This window comes from Phoca vitulina, unplaced genomic scaffold (genome assembly GCF_004348235.1).
Source record: "Phoca vitulina isolate PV1807 unplaced genomic scaffold, GSC_HSeal_1.0 scaffold31, whole genome shotgun sequence".
Taxonomy (NCBI): Eukaryota; Metazoa; Chordata; class Mammalia; order Carnivora; family Phocidae; genus Phoca; species Phoca vitulina.
This window is the reverse complement of record NW_022589734.1, coordinates 20452864-20469832: the sequence shown is the minus strand read 5'-3', so window position 1 is coordinate 20469832 and position 16969 is coordinate 20452864. Positions and strand designations below refer to the sequence as shown.

The window sequence follows — 16969 nt, the reverse complement described above, 5'->3', positions numbered from 1 at the left end:
TTGCACCTCATTGATAGCCTTTTTGATTTCTACTTGGTTAGATTTTAGTTCTTTTACTTCTCCAGAAAGGGTTTCTCTAATAACTTCCATGTTTTTTTCAAGCCCACCTAGTATCTTTAAAGTGATGATTCTGAACTCTAGATCTGACATCGTACTAATGTCCGTATTGAGTAGGTCCCTGGCAGTCCGTACTACCTCTTGTTCTTTTTGTTGAGGTGATTTTTTCCGTCTTGTCATTTTGTGCAGAGGAGAATAGATTAATGAGAGAACAAAATGCTAGCAGGGTAACAACGTCCCCAGAAAATATACTCTAAACAAATCAGAAAAGACCTGAAGCAGTGGGAAAAGAAAGGGAAAGAGAGAAAAAAGAAAAGGAAAGAAAAAAAGAAAAAAGAAAAAGATAAAGATAAAAACAAACAAAAGCAGAACAAAACAAAACAAAACAAAAACAGAATGTGATCAAATATGATCAGGCTGGATTATAGATCAGTGCCACACACTAGATTTTGGGTGTATTTTGGTCTGTTAAAAGAAAGTCCCTCCCAAAATCTTAAAGAAAGAAAAACTTATATATGTACAAAAATAAGGGTTGATATGATGAAGGGATGGAATATGACTGTAAAGATGGAAATTATAAAAAATTTTTAAAAAGGATTTGATAAGTTGTTTGAAAAAAGAAAGAAGAGGATAAAAAAAAAAAAGAAAGAAAAAAGGGAGAGAATGTGATCAGGCAGGGGAGTAGAAAAAAACCATACACTAGAGATTTAGAGTATATTTTGATCTGTTAGAAGAAACTATCTCAAGATTTTAAAGAGAGAACAACTTATATATATATGCCAAAAATACGGGTAACTACTATGAAGGGATAGAGTATGACTTTAAAAATGAAAAATAAAAATGTTTTTTTTTTAAAAAGGGATTGATAAGATGTTGGTTGAAAAAGGGAAAATGAAAAATTCAAAAAAAAAGAAAAAAGGAAAAAAGAAAAAAAGACAGTTAAAAAAATAATTAACTTTGAAAGACTAAAGAATCATGGTAAAAAAGCCATGAATTCTATGTGCAGTGTTCCCCTAGCGCTGGAGTTCTGCCGTTCTCATTGATCGGTAAACTTGGTCTTGGCTGGCTGTTCTTGCTGATCTTCTGGGGGAGGGGCCTGTTGCCGTGGTTCCCCAATGTCTTTGCCGGAGGCAAAATTGCCCCGCCCTTGCCGGTCCGGGCTAAGTAATCTGCTCGGGTTTGCTCTCCGGAGCTTTTGTTCCCTGCAAGCTTTCCGTACAGCTTTGGAGGCGGAGAGTGAAAATGGCGGCCTCCCAGTCTCCGCCCCAGCAGAGCCGAGAACTCGGGGTCCCGCTCCTCAGCGAGCCCCCAGAGAAAAGCAGTCAGTCACTCCCGTCTCCCCGGTCTCCGGCCGCACTCCGCGCTCACCCGGACTGTGACCGCGCCTTTCTATCTGGCACCCGACCCCAGGTGGAGTCTCCAAACCCAGCAGATCCCCGCGGTGCACTCCCGTGCCGCTCCTCCCAGGGGAAGAAGGTGAGTCTCCCCGGATCTGCCGCTTGTTGGGTCCCTGCTGGAGGAGCTGTGGCCCGACTGTGCCGCGGATCACGGTTTATAGCAACCCCGAGCTGAGAGCCCGCGCCTGGGCTCCGTCTCTGCAGCCGGCTTCCCTGCTCCGATACCTAGGAGCTCTGCCGCACTCAGGCACCCCCGGTCTTCCTGTGACCCCGAGGGTCCTGAGACCCCACTGTCCCGCGAGGGCTCCACCCCCCACTTCGCCACCAGAGTGACGTCCCTCAGCGGAGCAGACTTCTAAAAGTTCCGATTTTGTGCTCCGTGGCTCTATCACTTGCCAGAAGCGGCCGACGGAGGCCCCTCCCCCGCCGTCTATCCTCCCGAATATCGCCTCAGATTCCCTTCTCCGCACGTCCTACCTTCCAGACAGTGGTCGCTTTTCTGTTCAGAGAGTTGTTGCTATTCTTTTCTTCGATCTCCTGTTGAGTTTGTAGGTGTTCAGAATGGTTTGATCCCTATCCAGCTGAATTCCTGAGAGGAGACGAAATCCAGGTCTCCTACTCCTCCGCCATCTTGCTCCGCCCCCCTATTTTTCCACATTGTACTTTTAAATAATGACAGAAACTGGGCGCCTGGGTGGCTCAGTTGATTAAGCGACTGCCTTCGGCTCAGGTCATGATCCCGGAGTCCCGGGATCGAGTCCCACATCGGGCTCCCGGCTCAGCGGGAAGCCTGCTTCTCCCTCTGACCCTATCCCCTCTCATGCTGTTTCTCTCTCTCTCTCTCTCAAATAAATAAAGAAATAAAATCTTTAAAAAAAAAAAAAAAAATGACAGAAACTTTGATATTTTCCTTTAAATGATTTCCCCTTTGTGGGAAACCTGGGTGGCTCAATGGGTTAAGCATCTGACTCTTGACTCAGCTCATGATCTCAGAGTTGTGAGATCGAGTCCCGTGTCGGGCTCCAGGCTGGGTGTGGAGCCTGCTTAAGATTCTCTCTCTCCCTCTGTGGCCCCCACCACTCTTTTACTCTCTCTCTCTCTCTCTCAAAAAAAAAAAAAAAAAAAAAATTCCCCTTTAAGCTGTTCAATTAAATACATACACACATACACAAGCAAGCAAGCTGGTAAAAGGGTTTTAAGAAAGACTGCAAGAGTCAGGTGAATGTGAAGTAAACAGAACAAGGAAAAGAAAGGGAAGGAAAAGAGCCCAGAGAAGTGCTCTCTAATTAAAGTCTGAAGCATGAAGCATCTTCCAGAAACCTAAGAAGGCACGGTCCTACCAATACAATTCTCAAGGAACCCTCACTGCGAGGGTATTAGAGCATCAAAGTAGTTATTGCAAGAGTGGGTTCCTTCTATCCCCACAGTTTAAAAGACATCACCACCTGTCATTCACCTGTGTTATTTTTGTTTTGTTTTGATTTTTTTCTCCTGTTTCCTTTTTTCTTCTTATTGGTGAACTCTCTCCAGCACTCTTTAGATAAGTCAGGTAATTTCAGTAGAGTGCCCTAGGCTTAGCGAGAGAAAAATGGGGAAGCACAATGCATTGGTGGGCACGGGCTGAGGCTCAACAGGGTTGGGCTCCCTTCTCTGATGTCCTGTTTCACACGGGGGAGCCGGGGAAGCCTCTGCAGCTCAGTTCCCTTTCCTGTTACACAATGAATAGTGTGTCTGGGGGACATGGCAAGCTCTGGGCTCTCCCACTCAGAGGAGAATGCAAAGAACCGCCGAGGCCAAGGTATGAAGGTCTTGTCCAAGCGTCAAAGGAAGACTCTTCAAGCTCTTCCTTTCAGATGGCACGGGTCTTTTCCTCTTGCATACCTTGGCTTCTTTCTTTCATTTGCTCTGTTCTCCTTTGGATTGCTTTCTCCCTTGGTGTGGGTATGACAGGGCTGGATGATTCCCAGCTTCTCTACAGCAGAGAAGTGAGTGCCTTTCTTTGGGACAAACTCTCACCCTTGAAGTTCATTTAGTTTGTCATCTTCTATAGCCTCCCCTGACCAGAATGTTAAGACTTGGAAGGTCAAGGCTATAGAGTGGGCTCTATAATTTATTTTTCGAAGAAGGCCCTTCCTTTATCCATTCTTGAGTCACTCATTTACTGAAATGTAATGAGTGAATGGGTAGGGTACATCCAAAGATGGAAATAACAAGGTCCTTGCCTTGTAAAGATGACAATGGAGGAGGGAAGGCCAACATTACAGATATCTGACAACGAGAGTTTTAAAAGGGTAACATCATGACAATCAGAACTTGTTATCACTCCAACCACAATCTATGAACTAAACAGCTGGTGTTTTTCCAGGTAAAGTGTAAAGTTATGTTTAGCAACTTCTGCTGATTTTCAGAAGCTCTCCTGGAGCATGCATTTGGAGGTCAACAACTCCCCCACTACTTTAGATACTGAGCAGAAGGATTTGCTATAAGTGCAGCATTCGCTTCTGTAACCTTGCAATTAACTGAAGTGCTGAATTCATTCCAAGAGGTACTTTATTCAGTCATCTCAGAGTCTATGCATGATCTTCCCCCTTATGTTTACTCCCTACTTGAACTTTGCTGATTCTAGTACTATGGTTCCGTTGGTCCTCAATGAGATTTTTTTCAAACCACACATCTAGCGTATCGCCTGGTGGATGCCCACCTTTACTTCAAATGCAGCAGGACTTACCATATTTGATTTTTACAGAGAAGTCACTTGCTTTTTTCAAGTGTTGGGTCAAAGGGTTACGTATACATTGACATACGTGCAACTTATTTTTCAATAGCAAATCTTAACTGTCCCCATTGTCCAAAGTACTAAAGTTAACCTATTAATCATATACCTTTACTAAAAAGATCTGGCTAGGGAATATGTGAAAAACAAAACTGAAACTGCTGAATTTCTTCACTGTATATTTATAATTAACAATCAGACTGCTACCGAATCTGTTTTCAGAATTTCTAAAATATGCTGCTGATATGAGGGAGGCTTTTCAGCACAACTTCAACAAATACAGGCCTCAAATCAAATCAACAGAAACAATCTTTGCAATTGTTGACTTTTCGTTGGGATTTGTGCATTAAATTTTAGCAGCTATGCCTGCTTTTAGATTTGGGAGTGTTTTTTTCCTGCACAAAGTAACTATAAAGAACACAACTGATAATAATATAAGTGCCTCTTTCTATACTTTGTACATGATTTTCAAACAGCAGTTATTAGTTTTCTTATCCATAACTATGGGTCCAATGTAATTATTTTATTCCTCAAACAGCTGTCATGGATCCTGGCATGCACTTTTTCATTTAAATATCCCTATTTCTTGCTCATATTTACTGTGGCAATTGTCATCCAATGCCAGATACTTGTACACATGCCCATTTTTCTAGTTTCACGGTAAGCTCCTTGAGGGTAAGTACCTGACCCGGGGAAGGGATACAAATGAGACCAGGCATCTCCCATTGCCACAACCCCTTCGTGTTCACAGTGACCACAAGAGAATCAAGGAGAGGAATACCAAGCTCTGTCTCTCTAGGGTTGCACTTCATCCCTAACTATCTCCAGACAAAGGGAGGAGATTTAAAATATCCTCAAACTTACAGCCCAGTATCCTTACCGATAGGGCTCACAGCAGTTCGGATAACGTGCTCACGACTGGTTGCAAAATTAATGCAATGTCTTGGCGTGCCTGAACTAGACTAGACCAGGTACTGAGTAAAGGAACTGAGGCAAATTTATGCAAAGGGAGTCTGAGGGGCTGCAAAGAAGAAACAAAGAACTGTGACGAGATGGCATGCGCTAGAAAATCCAAGCAACGTTAATTAATGGAGAGCAAGCAAAAACAAGATGTGCAGACTGACGAGAAGAGGGTTTGAAATTCTCCACTTATTCTTAGTAACGTGGGACCACAATAAATAAATAAATAAATAAAGTGCAAGAGGTTTTCAATGTAATCCGTGTGCTATGCTGAGGCTGCCACATTGTCTTGGACTGGTTCGTGTCTGTGTCAGCAGGGGAATGGGGTGCTTTTCCTTACCTCCAGATGCTCTAAAATATAGGGTGGATTTGTCATGCCAAGCCTCAGCATTGCTCCCTCAGGAATCACTTCAACCAGTTTCCACAGCAGTGCGGGGAGATTGGTGCCAATGTCCCTGCCGTAAGCCCCTGTGTCTTCACTGGTCAACCATATCTCACAAACACCCTCTGTGAATCAAAGGAGATAATTAACAAATCTGTTGCAGAGCTGTTTCCCTCATCATACAGCTGTTCACTCTTTTTAATGCAGTATTACTCAACACCATTATGCAGGCAGTCTGGGTATTCAATTGCAGAGAAAAAGCAGCTTATCCCATGGTGGCACTGGGTTATTAAGTTCATTTTATGAACACCAGAGAGTTACAACAATGCTGTAAATTATCGGTGAGTCCTACGGAGTGATTAACATTCACAGCCAATCAGTTCAACCGTGCTTCCTCCAAAGCACTTTGATCAGGACTAAAGCGACAATCCCATCACAATGAATACCTATTTTATTGAGCACCGTAAGCCTTGGAACTGAAACAGTCACTGAACAGAATAGGTACCATCAGGAGTTAACTCCCTAATCAGTCTGTCACCAACCCAAAGAAAAATGTCAAGTGTAGTTAAGGTTTAACTCACAAATTATTAATTATGAGGTACCCATTTCTCCTGCAGTAACTATTCTAATTTGTTTTCTTTATTCAATTAAGAGTAGAGTGCTCCGTATTGCTGCACTCAAGGAAGTTGGCTGCTGTATAAAATAAGTATTTGTGCCGAAGAACCTGTTTACTGACAGCTTGCATCCTATTTTCCATCAATCAGACTTTAGGAGAATGTCTGTATGTTTTGTTGTTATTGTTATTATAAAGAATCCTGACTTCAAATATTATGGCCTGCAATAACATCCTTCCAAAAATCAGAAAGAAACCTGTCTGGATAACCTAGTATTATTTAAAATGAATAAAACAGAGTTAGCAAGAGCCACCCAGGTTTTCAGAACCTTTCTGAAAGCATATTCGATTAAAGGATTAGCCTGTTTTAAAAGGCCAAATGATTCACACAAAGCTAAGACCAACAATCAAACAGCCCCGTGAAATTTGTTCATGCTAAAGTGATTTGTTGCTTCGGAAGAACCTCAGCACACACACCAGGCCCACAAAGATGACAGCCTGACCCAAAAGTATACTTTTCTAGAAAGAGTCTTCAAATTATAATTTTAAATTGTCTTCAGTTGATGGAAGAGGAGAATTTTAAAAATACATTTAAAGAGTCTTAGCCAAGAGAGACAACAAATAAAACATGTGGCTTTTGGTGAATGTGAACTTAAAAACTTACAGAAAAGAGAAGCGAAAAGTAAAGGCCTTTACTCTCTTTAATGCCTTCCACAGAGGGGGAAAAATATACATGAAGCTGAGATCTCCAGTAACTATTCTTTCCTCTAGAATAAGAGATATATTTACTTTCCCAAAAACCAGCCAAACCACATAACAACATGTTTCACTCTTCCCTACGGGTCTATCTTTCTGAGACATGCACATCCTCACACACACCCATACAACACAGAAAATACAAGGATAGAAATAAAATTTTAGTTTCCTGAAATTAAAGAATCAATAACTTAGCATAGAGAACTGGAGGTGTCAAAACAAAAAACAAAAAACAAAAAACACCAGCCCTATTTAAAAAGTTGGAGATGTTTTCAGTATCTGCAAATCAGCAGTGCTACGAATATATGGGTTTTCTTTATTTCAATTAAACACGTAGTTCCAGAAATCAATAAAAATTTGCTTAGTTTTAATCATCTAATAAAAAGTTTTCTCTTCAAAAGAAATAGTCTGCCATGTTCACAGGTTACCTTTGTAGTCTGACAGTTTTATAAATACTCTCTGTACATGCAGTAAATATTTTTCTATTTTAAAAAGAAGGGTTGCAATTAGTGGTATCATCTTTATTTGAATATTACATATACCATCAGACAGTGGACTCCTACAACCTTTTTTTTGGGGGGGGGGGGTGTTTTTAATCTTATCACAAAATCCACTCCAGGAAAAGAGACAGCTAAAGTAACAACATATATGGATTTTAAAACACTCTGAAAGAGGTTATAAAAACAGGACATTATCCATGATTTTCCAGTTACTGGCACTTGAGCAACACAATATGAATATTTTAAAATGAACAGAATAATTTTAATTTATAATTTTTCCATCCAAATGGTTCCATGTTACGCCTTATGTAGGGAGAGCGAGTTCCTGGAACAGTGCCTTGCTGTTGCTAGATGAATATAGAAGGGGGAAGATCACTATGAATAGGAATGGAGATAACATCCATGCAGAAAACCATGGATAGGTGGGGACCAATAGCCCCCTGGTGGGCTGAAACTTCAAATTAAATCACATGAAGAGGAAGCAGCTGTAACACTAAATCAGCAACAACAGGAATAATGGTCTTGATGTCTCCAAGATCAAGGCTGCTAAAATGCTCTATATAATAGCAACCTGGGTTAAAACACAATGAAATGAGAGCACATGTGCAAAATGTGAAATCCCAGGACTTTCGGAGAATTGGGCCTTGCCAATTCTATCCCCTAATTTGTCAGAGATGGTTTTGCTCTTAATCAACGTGAGAAAGTCAGATTTTGCAAGGTTCTATCTCAAGAATTCCAATGAGTTCTGATCCTTCAAGTCGTTAGGATATAGAAAGTCATTTCATACAAACGGTGAAGCTAAATGCAGAATCCCCATCCTGACATCCTTTTCTCTGGGAAGTCCTGTGATTACTCACTGTGCAAGCAGTTCCTGTCAGGTCAGCTTGCATATGAATTCACCAGGGAAAGTGAAGGCTGCAGTCTGTGATCACTAATGGAGACTGGGACACACGCATGCTTCTAGCTGCACACTTAATTGGCTATACTTATGGACAGAAGGGCTTGCCTAAACAGCTTCCCTCCTTAAGGACTTCAGTTATGAGCTATACTCCTTTGCACATTCATTTCTTTATTGGTCTATCAAACATTTATTAAGCCCTTACCTACTATGTGCCCTGCATCAATTCCAGCTCATGACAGATATGGATTCATCATTAAGCTTCTGTGAGCTAACACTGGCTATTATCCAGGAGCTGGCAACGGGACATTAACAGACACCCTGGGAACTTCACATACATCCCTATCAGTGGTGGTGGAGGCGGAGGGGGTGGGGACTGGAGAACACAGCCTCAGAAACCAGAATGAGAGGCGAGCTGGGCTGGCTCAGAGTGAGGATGATGTCAGCTACAATGAGATAGGCCCAGTCTGCACTCCAACGTGGACTTTGATGAACACGTGTCAGAAAAACAAACACACAAAAATAAAAAAGAGACGCAAGCAGGAAGAACTGAGATAAGAGTAGTGAATGCTCAGTAAAAACTCCCAGGCCTGTAAAAATAAATACGTGCAAAAAAAGAAAGTAGGAGGTGGAAAAGTGGGAGACAGAAATTAGCTTTTTATAAGCATCGGAGGAAAGATTTCACTTTTTCCATCTGATCCGATTTTTTTCATCCATCTGATTTTTGTTTGTTTTCCTGAAATTGTCCATTTTGCCTTTTCTAATGAACATAAGGTTCATCAAATCATCTACCTTCCTTTTGTTGTTGTTAATTCTGGTTAAAAGATGAGCAAATACTAGGAAGGAATGAAATGCATCTTACCAGGGAAAATCCTCTAAAAAGTTCAATTATTAGAATCCATTATCATTTTACCCAAGTAATTACAGATCAGCCTATAGTTGAAACACACGGTATTTTTTCCCCAAATGCAGAACAACCTCCACAGCTGGATTCTGATCTCTGCTCCACAGTAATTTGAGATGACAGAGGACAGAAAAAGGAGAAGACATAAAAGGTTCACAATAAAAGAAAGATAATATCCTCAAATAAAAGAGTCTCACAACAAAGAAAATCCTTTTTGAAAAATCAAACTTTACCAAAACTCAATTTCAAAAGCTTAGGACCCACTGTAACTTGTCCTACGTAGGGGCTTCACTTTAACAGATGAAAATATGGGCAAAGACTGATTTCATCTCATCAGAGAACTGACTTTTTCCTCCAGTGGCCCTTGCTTTATCGTTTGGAAAATTTCTACCATACTAAGGTGATTCATTTATTCCACTGGGAGTAGAGTCTCTAAAAGTAAGGATTACAAAAACAGGAAAACTGTAAACAGTGATTAATGGGATCGAAAGTTTAAGAGCACCAGATAGCCAGAAAATCTTTATCCATGACACAGAATAAAAAAGTCACCTCAAAATCTGCTAAGTCTTTCTTCCTCAGAACATGCTTGCTCTCCTCTTATCCTTCTCTCTTGCTCCCTTCATTCCTGCCCTTGCCCTCCCCTTCCTTCTCTTTCTCCACCATCCCATTCCAGCACTCAATCTCCATCTTCCTCAAAGGCCAATAAGGAATATGAATTAAACATACATTATGTTGTATTTATTTAATATGCATTCAGTTCTCTGCTCTTAATTCCTGATGGTCTCTTTTAAGGGTGACAAGGGCACATTAATTAGATTTTTATGGGTTTTTGTTTTTTCTTAAAAAGAACACTTAGAAAATTCACAAATAACTATGACTCTTATTACGCATTTGAAGGGTCATGAAAATTTCGTCAATGGTGATGCTTTTAAGTAAAAATATATATAGACAGTCCTCCACCTAATTAATCTATTCACTTAATAGGGAATTAGACAATATATCTTCTTCAGTCCCTCCTAATCCTATTATTGGATGCTCAAGAGTTTTATAAAAAACTCTTTTCAATAAAAAAAAAACAACCCTACAGTGACAATATTATTAAAGATAGCATCATAACAGGACCAACCATGGCTATCCTGGATAAAACAATGACATACCACCGATAAGGACAAGTATTAATTACCTAATTCTTCAACTATATCGTTTATACTATTTTTGCAAACTAACAAAAGTTACCAGAGGCATGAAGATGTTTTTTTGCTAACTTTTTATTTTGAACAATGTTACATTTATAAAAAAATTTCAACAGTAGTACACCTAATACCCACATCTCCTTCACTCAGACTCCGGAACAACAGTTTGCCACATTTGTGAGTGCACTCACTCTCTCTCTCTCTCTCTCTCCATACGGATAAGCACACATGGTTGGTTTTTTTGTTTGTTTTATTCCGAGAATTGGTTGCAGACATTGTGACACTTTAAATCTAGATATGTCAGCACGTACCTTCCAAGACCAAGAACATTCTCTCTCATAACCACAATACAATCACTGCCCTTGGCAAACCTAACACTGGACATCACTCTCACTGCAGCCAAACTGAATTTCCTGCTGCAAGTCCTGCAGCTCAGGACTCTGTGTTTTAGCATATGCTCTTCCCTCTAAAATGTCTTCCACTCTTCTTTGCATCATGAATACAAATTAAGGGAAATTTTCTTGACCACCCAGACTAATTTAGATGCTCCTCTTCTGTGCTCCCAAGCATCTTGTGTAATATTTTGTATCACAATGCATTATAGTTAGTGGTTTGTTTCTTTCCCCTGATAGGATATAAGCATCCCCAGGCAGGTGCCAAAACCTTACTAATACATATATGCCTAAGAATTACTACACTGCATAACACACAGGAAGCACTCAATAAATTCTGGTTCCATATACATACGGATGTACATAGAGTGTGTGGACAGGAGTATACTAGATTCTGTATTAGGCAGCAAGGAAATAACAAATTAAATTTTCTTTGGACAATATGGAAATGCAGCTTGAATGTGGCCAAGTGTGTTGCATGGGCTCTTAAATTCTCCGTAAGCTTAGCAGTCTTGCTTGAAGTTCCCTATTACCCAATAGTGATAGCTGGATAGCACAGCAAGTAAATACAAACTATTTTTTTTTTTACTTAAAAGTAAGATTTTCCACTTATAGGTAAGTTCGGATAGATCAATTATCCACAAGACAATTAAACTTTAAAATTAGCATTTTTATTGCTTTAATATCAAGAGTTAGCAGAGTATTTGAGAGCATCCTGTCCTCTGTGATCACAGCACTACACGGAAAAGCAGCTGTTGACATAAATTGATCATGTTATCGCTAAACAAAAGCAACCTGTTTAATTTATTTCTTTTGAAAGGTCATAATCAGAGAGAATACTGTTTATTTTCATACTTCTACAAGAATCTGGAAATAATGGAAAGCTAAAAACAAACTAAACACCACAAAAGGATGACATACTTTCTGAAAACAAGGCATCTGACTCCCCAGGCTCCAAAATCGGCAATAAGCCTCAATGAGGCAGATTGAGTTCATCCTCTTAATCCCACAGTGTGTTTTATGCCATATATGGTCTTTTCTAATACCCCTAGAGAGGATACAGACAGCAGTGTCTATGAATGGGCCCTCTGGTATTTTAACAGGATATGTGGAAAGATGTTATATTGTCTTTAAAAAAATCACAACAGCCTCAACTTCCAGAAGTCCAAATATTACAGATACAAAAGGAAGTCGGAAGAGGGAAAAAAGAAAGGAACAAGATGCCTACAACACAGCACCTTGTGTTCAGAAAAAGATCAGGTGATCATGGGGATGGATAAAAATTGCTCTGGATTCCAAGACTAAGTTAAAGAGTTACAGAATAGTTTAGAGCATAAAGGAAACTAAAGAAGCAAAGCATTTTGAATTACTTGGGCCAATGAACCCAATTACAGAATGAAGGACAAATAGAACTTAAATTTTAAAAGGACAGAATATCTTTATGACTGATGTTTTATGGTCCTAAAGGTCTTTCTCAAAAGTGAACTCCACCAAATCTATAGTCAAACAGGACCAGAAATTCTGTAGTTACCATTAGGGAAATTCGACTTTGAATATAAAACTTATAAATTAATAATTTCAAATGCTTAAACAGCAGGTACAGTTTTCCACTTTCTATCACATTCCTATATTCAGTTTGAAGGTGCAGCAGGTGGGCACCTTAGGTGTCCTAACACAAATAAAGCAACATCCTCCATCCATTCATCGCTCATTCTTCATCTAGCAAGTATCTGTTGAACATTATAATGTGCCAGACACTGTGCTAGATCTTAAATGAAATTTATTCATGTGAGGTATACAATAAACTAAAAGATGACTAATATACTGTCAAGTATAAGTAAGTGCTATAAAATGTTTAAAAGAAGGATAAAGAATGAGTGATAAAGTGGTTGGGTCAGGACGTTGTTCTTTTTGACGAGGAGTAGCTGAGGAAGACTCAGGATGACACGAGCCCTGAACGAACCAAGGCGTTAAGTGCACCATGTGCATTTAGCTGTGGGCAGGGCACTTGCAGCAGAGGAAATTAAGATCCAGCATCAGCATGTTTATCGTTCCCAATCAACCACAACGAGGTCAGTGTGGTTGACGTGAAGTGGTGGAAGAGAGGAATTTGTGGTGAAAAAGAATTATAAGATGGGAGCCAGTGGGGGCATAAGTGGTTGCAAGAGGTTCAAGCTCACCAAGCAGAGCTAAGGGAACAAAAATTACATGCTGATAACCTATTCACTGTCATAGGCAATGAATATGCAACATGTATATTATACTTGCTAGTGAAAGCTCTCAATAACTCTGTGCTTTAAGATATTTTCGTGTTTAAGCTCATGAATATTCGGTGCCATTTCAGAATTCTCAAATCACTATATTTGGTATATAAGTAGAAACAGGAAAAGGAGTAACAGATAATGTCAATGTCCAGTCTGTCTAAAAAAATTACTTTCTTTTGCTCTTTTTTTAGAAGGACTATTATAATTGACCAAAATGCCTGAAATCAGACTCACAAAATTAAATAGAAACAAGTAAAAGAACCTGAGACCAGTAACACATTTATGCCATCTAGTTGGTAGCACCTAGAGGGAAAGGAGGGAAAGGAGGTGGTGGTGATCTTTTATCTATTCTGTTTCTTCTCCCTTCAACAGAGCCTAAGGATTACTAATGAGACCCCAGCTTCTCACTTCACATCATTTAAGTTGACATCCAACAAACCAACATTTGCCACAAACTCAGACAATCTTCAGAGTTTGAACCACTGCTACAATTTCAGAAGGAAGGACAAATAAGAACAAGTATAAAAAATCCCTTCTTATGAGGCAGGAAAAGGAAAGGAAAAATTCATTTTTCCTTCATTAAAGAAAAAAACAGGCTCACCCTCAAGAACTTACTACCCGCACACCAAGTAACTATAGTGATAAATAGCATAATTCAGGTCAGATTGGCTCTTTTTAGCTACCATACTTTGGCAACTGACCAAAAAGTGGGTTAAAATATTCCTGTAAATGTTTAAGTGTGCCCTTTCCAGGTCTGATGTTATGGAAATCTGAAGATATTTTTTTTTCTGGTGAATAAAAAGTAAAAAAAAGGGGGGTCGGGTGGTGAGCACTGTCCCTACATAATGAAAGAGTAAGGCGCAACTCTAAGACAAAAAAATATTTAAAAGTTTGGAAGTTCTATGGAGAAGCAGGTAGTTGTGCCCTAAGGAAAAAAGAATAATCAGATAGGAAGGTCTGATACATACCCCACATATCAAAGATTTAATGATCAGCTATCTTTTCAATTTAAAATTTCTAAAAAGAAAGCACTATAAACACTTGCAGGTGGTATTAATGAAAGGTGATTTTACCATCCATTATAGTAAAATAACATATATACCAATAACCAACTCTATAACTTGACCAAGCTATGCTAATCAAAATTATATCTACCAGGTGCCTGGGTGGCTCAGTCGTTAAGCATCTGCCTTCAGCTCAGGTCATGATCCCAGGGTCCTGGGATTGAGTCCCACATCGGGCTCTCTGCCCGGCAGGAAGCCTGCTTCTCCCTCTCACACTCCCCCTGCTTGTGTTCCCTCTCTCGCTCTCTCTCTCTCTGTCAAATAAATAAATAAAATCTTAAAAAAAAAATTATATCTACTGATGGTGTTTCAGTGGAGGAATGTATAATATCCAGGATAAATTGTGGACTCTGGTCATACTGATGACAACACAAAATTTTAATTAAAAGGAAACACAGTGAGGACTTCCATTTCTACACACGAAGGATTAACTGTTACAGGAATTGCCTCAATGCTATAAACAACTAGAAAATTTGACAACGTGTATGAATAACAATCATCAGACAAGTAATAACAGGTAGTGCAGGCCTGTGATTTTTGAAAGAAGCAGACAGGTTAGTCCTATGATTACCCATCTTACTTCCTAAAGGCATTTTCTAAGCCACAGTGCGGAAAAGGGGAAAGCAAACAGAGCCCAATGATCTTGCTGAGTTGAGAAGAAAGAGACTGAAACTCAGAAAGCTGCAGTACACTGGGTTAAATATTATAGAAGAAAGAGTTGCACAGAGATGGAGCTCCAAAAATCAGCTGAGGGCTCCCCTCAAGTTTTTGGCTGAATACTATCTGGACATGCATGAGAAGAAACTAAATCCCAAGGCTGGTTTGAAAGCATCACAGCAAAGCAGTGGGCCACACAAGTCTTAGAAGTCACGGAGGACCAAGAATGATTTGTGTTCCTAGAAGCCAACAGAAAGATCTTAGAATACATGACTGACCAGATAGAGTCCTTAGAAGGCTATTTTGCCTTAATAGTTGAGAAAAATTTGTGTTAAACTAGAACCTGCTCTGGACTTATACTAACAAACCTTAAAAGAAAGCCTCAAAAGACCAAAGTAATTTTAAATAACTTAACTCTGTGAAAGAACAAAGTCCAAAACTTTTTAAAGGAAAACAACAAAATCCAATGTTCAACAACATGAAATTTAAAATGCCTAGCATCCAAACAAAAATTATCAGGCATGCAGACAGGAAAGAAAACACTATGTTTAAAATCAGGAAAAGCATCAATCAATAGGAACAGAGTCATAAATTACAGAGATGATGAGATTAGCAGACAAGGACACTAAAACAGCTATTGTAAATGTGGTCCATATGCTTGGAAAATGTTAACATTATGAGAAAAGAAATAGATGATATGAGAAAAAGACCCTATTGAAATTTCTAGAGATAAAGTTGAAGACCTAGTGACATAAACTATCCAAAATGAAGCACAGAGAGAAAGAACGGAGAGTAAGAATGAACAGAGCAGAATCACACCAAACCAAATCACACAACACACATAATTAGATTCCCTGAAATAATGGCTGAATTATTTCCAAATTTGGTGAAATGTATAAGCCACAAATTCAAGAAACTCAATCAATCGCAGTAAAATAAACATAAAGAGAAGCACACCAAAGTTCATTATAAACAAATTGCTTAAAAAAAAAAAAAAAAAAAAAAAGAGCAACATAAAGAAAATTTAAAAGCTGTTGGGGAGGAGGGGGTGAGGAAGGCACTGCACAGAGGCACAAACACAGGAGAGAAAACTTCTTGTCAGCCAATGTGCAAACCAGAATGCAATGGAGAGACATCCTCAAAACTCTGGAAAACTATTCGATGAAAATACAACAAAAAAAATAGCTATTAATATGAGGGCAAAATAAAGACTGCAGACAAAGCTGAGGGAATTCATTACCAGCAGACCACTAGTCTAAAGAGTAAGAAAAAAAGATCTTTAAACAGAAAAGAAATGATTCCAGATGGAAAGAAAAGCACCAGAAAATACACAAAGGGAAGAACAGTACCAGAAATTGGTAAATTTGTGGGTACACAGAAAAGCTATTTTTCTCACTTTTTATCAGTTCAAAATACAATTGACTGTTTAAAGCAAAAATAACACCAATATGTTGAGGGGTCTATAAGCAAAAAAAAAAAAAAGACAATAATACAAAAAGGAGAAGGAAGGAGAAAATGGAAGTGTACAGTAATAAGGTTCTTATGCTATAGTGAAAGAGTGACATATTGTTTAAAGGTTGACTGGGATAAGTTAAATGTGTATATCTGAACCCTTGAGCAACCCACGATCAATCAATCAATCAGTCAAATAGAGGTATAGCTTACAAGGCATTAGTGGAGATAAAATGGAATCATAATACGCAATCCAGAAGAAGACAGGAAAAATAGAAAGAAGAAATGATGGGAATTATAATGAGTCGTGATGGAATCGTGGTAAGATACACACAGCAGGCTTCAATATTATCTTTATTTTTTTTAAAGTCTGAATTGAATATGATAAAATGTTAAAAATAATTTTTTAAACTGAGTTAGCTTCTAATTAATTGTGTTAGTTTTACATATTTTAGAAATGTTTTATAATTTAAAATGTGAACGAGTATTAGTTCCTGTGATTAAATAAATATTACTAAAGTCCATCTTTTTTTTCTGTTTCATAAAACACTTGAAAGAAGATAAATCAACCAACGAAGTCAGTGTGTTTTAATTTAAGTGGTTATATAAGCATAATTAAGTGCAATGACCTTTATTAAATTCTACTATGTGAGGCTAATTTAGATAGCTAATATTCAGTATTTAAAAATAGAATGTTAACTCTCCTC

The 16969-nt window shown here is 38.9% G+C and overlaps 1 protein-coding gene across 4 annotated transcripts in view; it reads right to left on the bottom strand.

Annotated features, from left to right (window-relative positions):
- The window catches only part of CDKAL1 (CDK5 regulatory subunit associated protein 1 like 1), a 708317-nt gene that overhangs the window by 298583 nt on the left and 392765 nt on the right, over positions 1-16969 (bottom strand). For all 4 annotated transcript variants that reach the window (XM_032424786.1, XM_032424785.1, XM_032424783.1 and 1 more), the window contains one exon: positions 5528-5694. In XM_032424786.1, coding sequence (XP_032280677.1) covers positions 5528-5694 — 167 coding nt within the window. The remainder of the gene's footprint in view (positions 1-5527; positions 5695-16969) is intronic.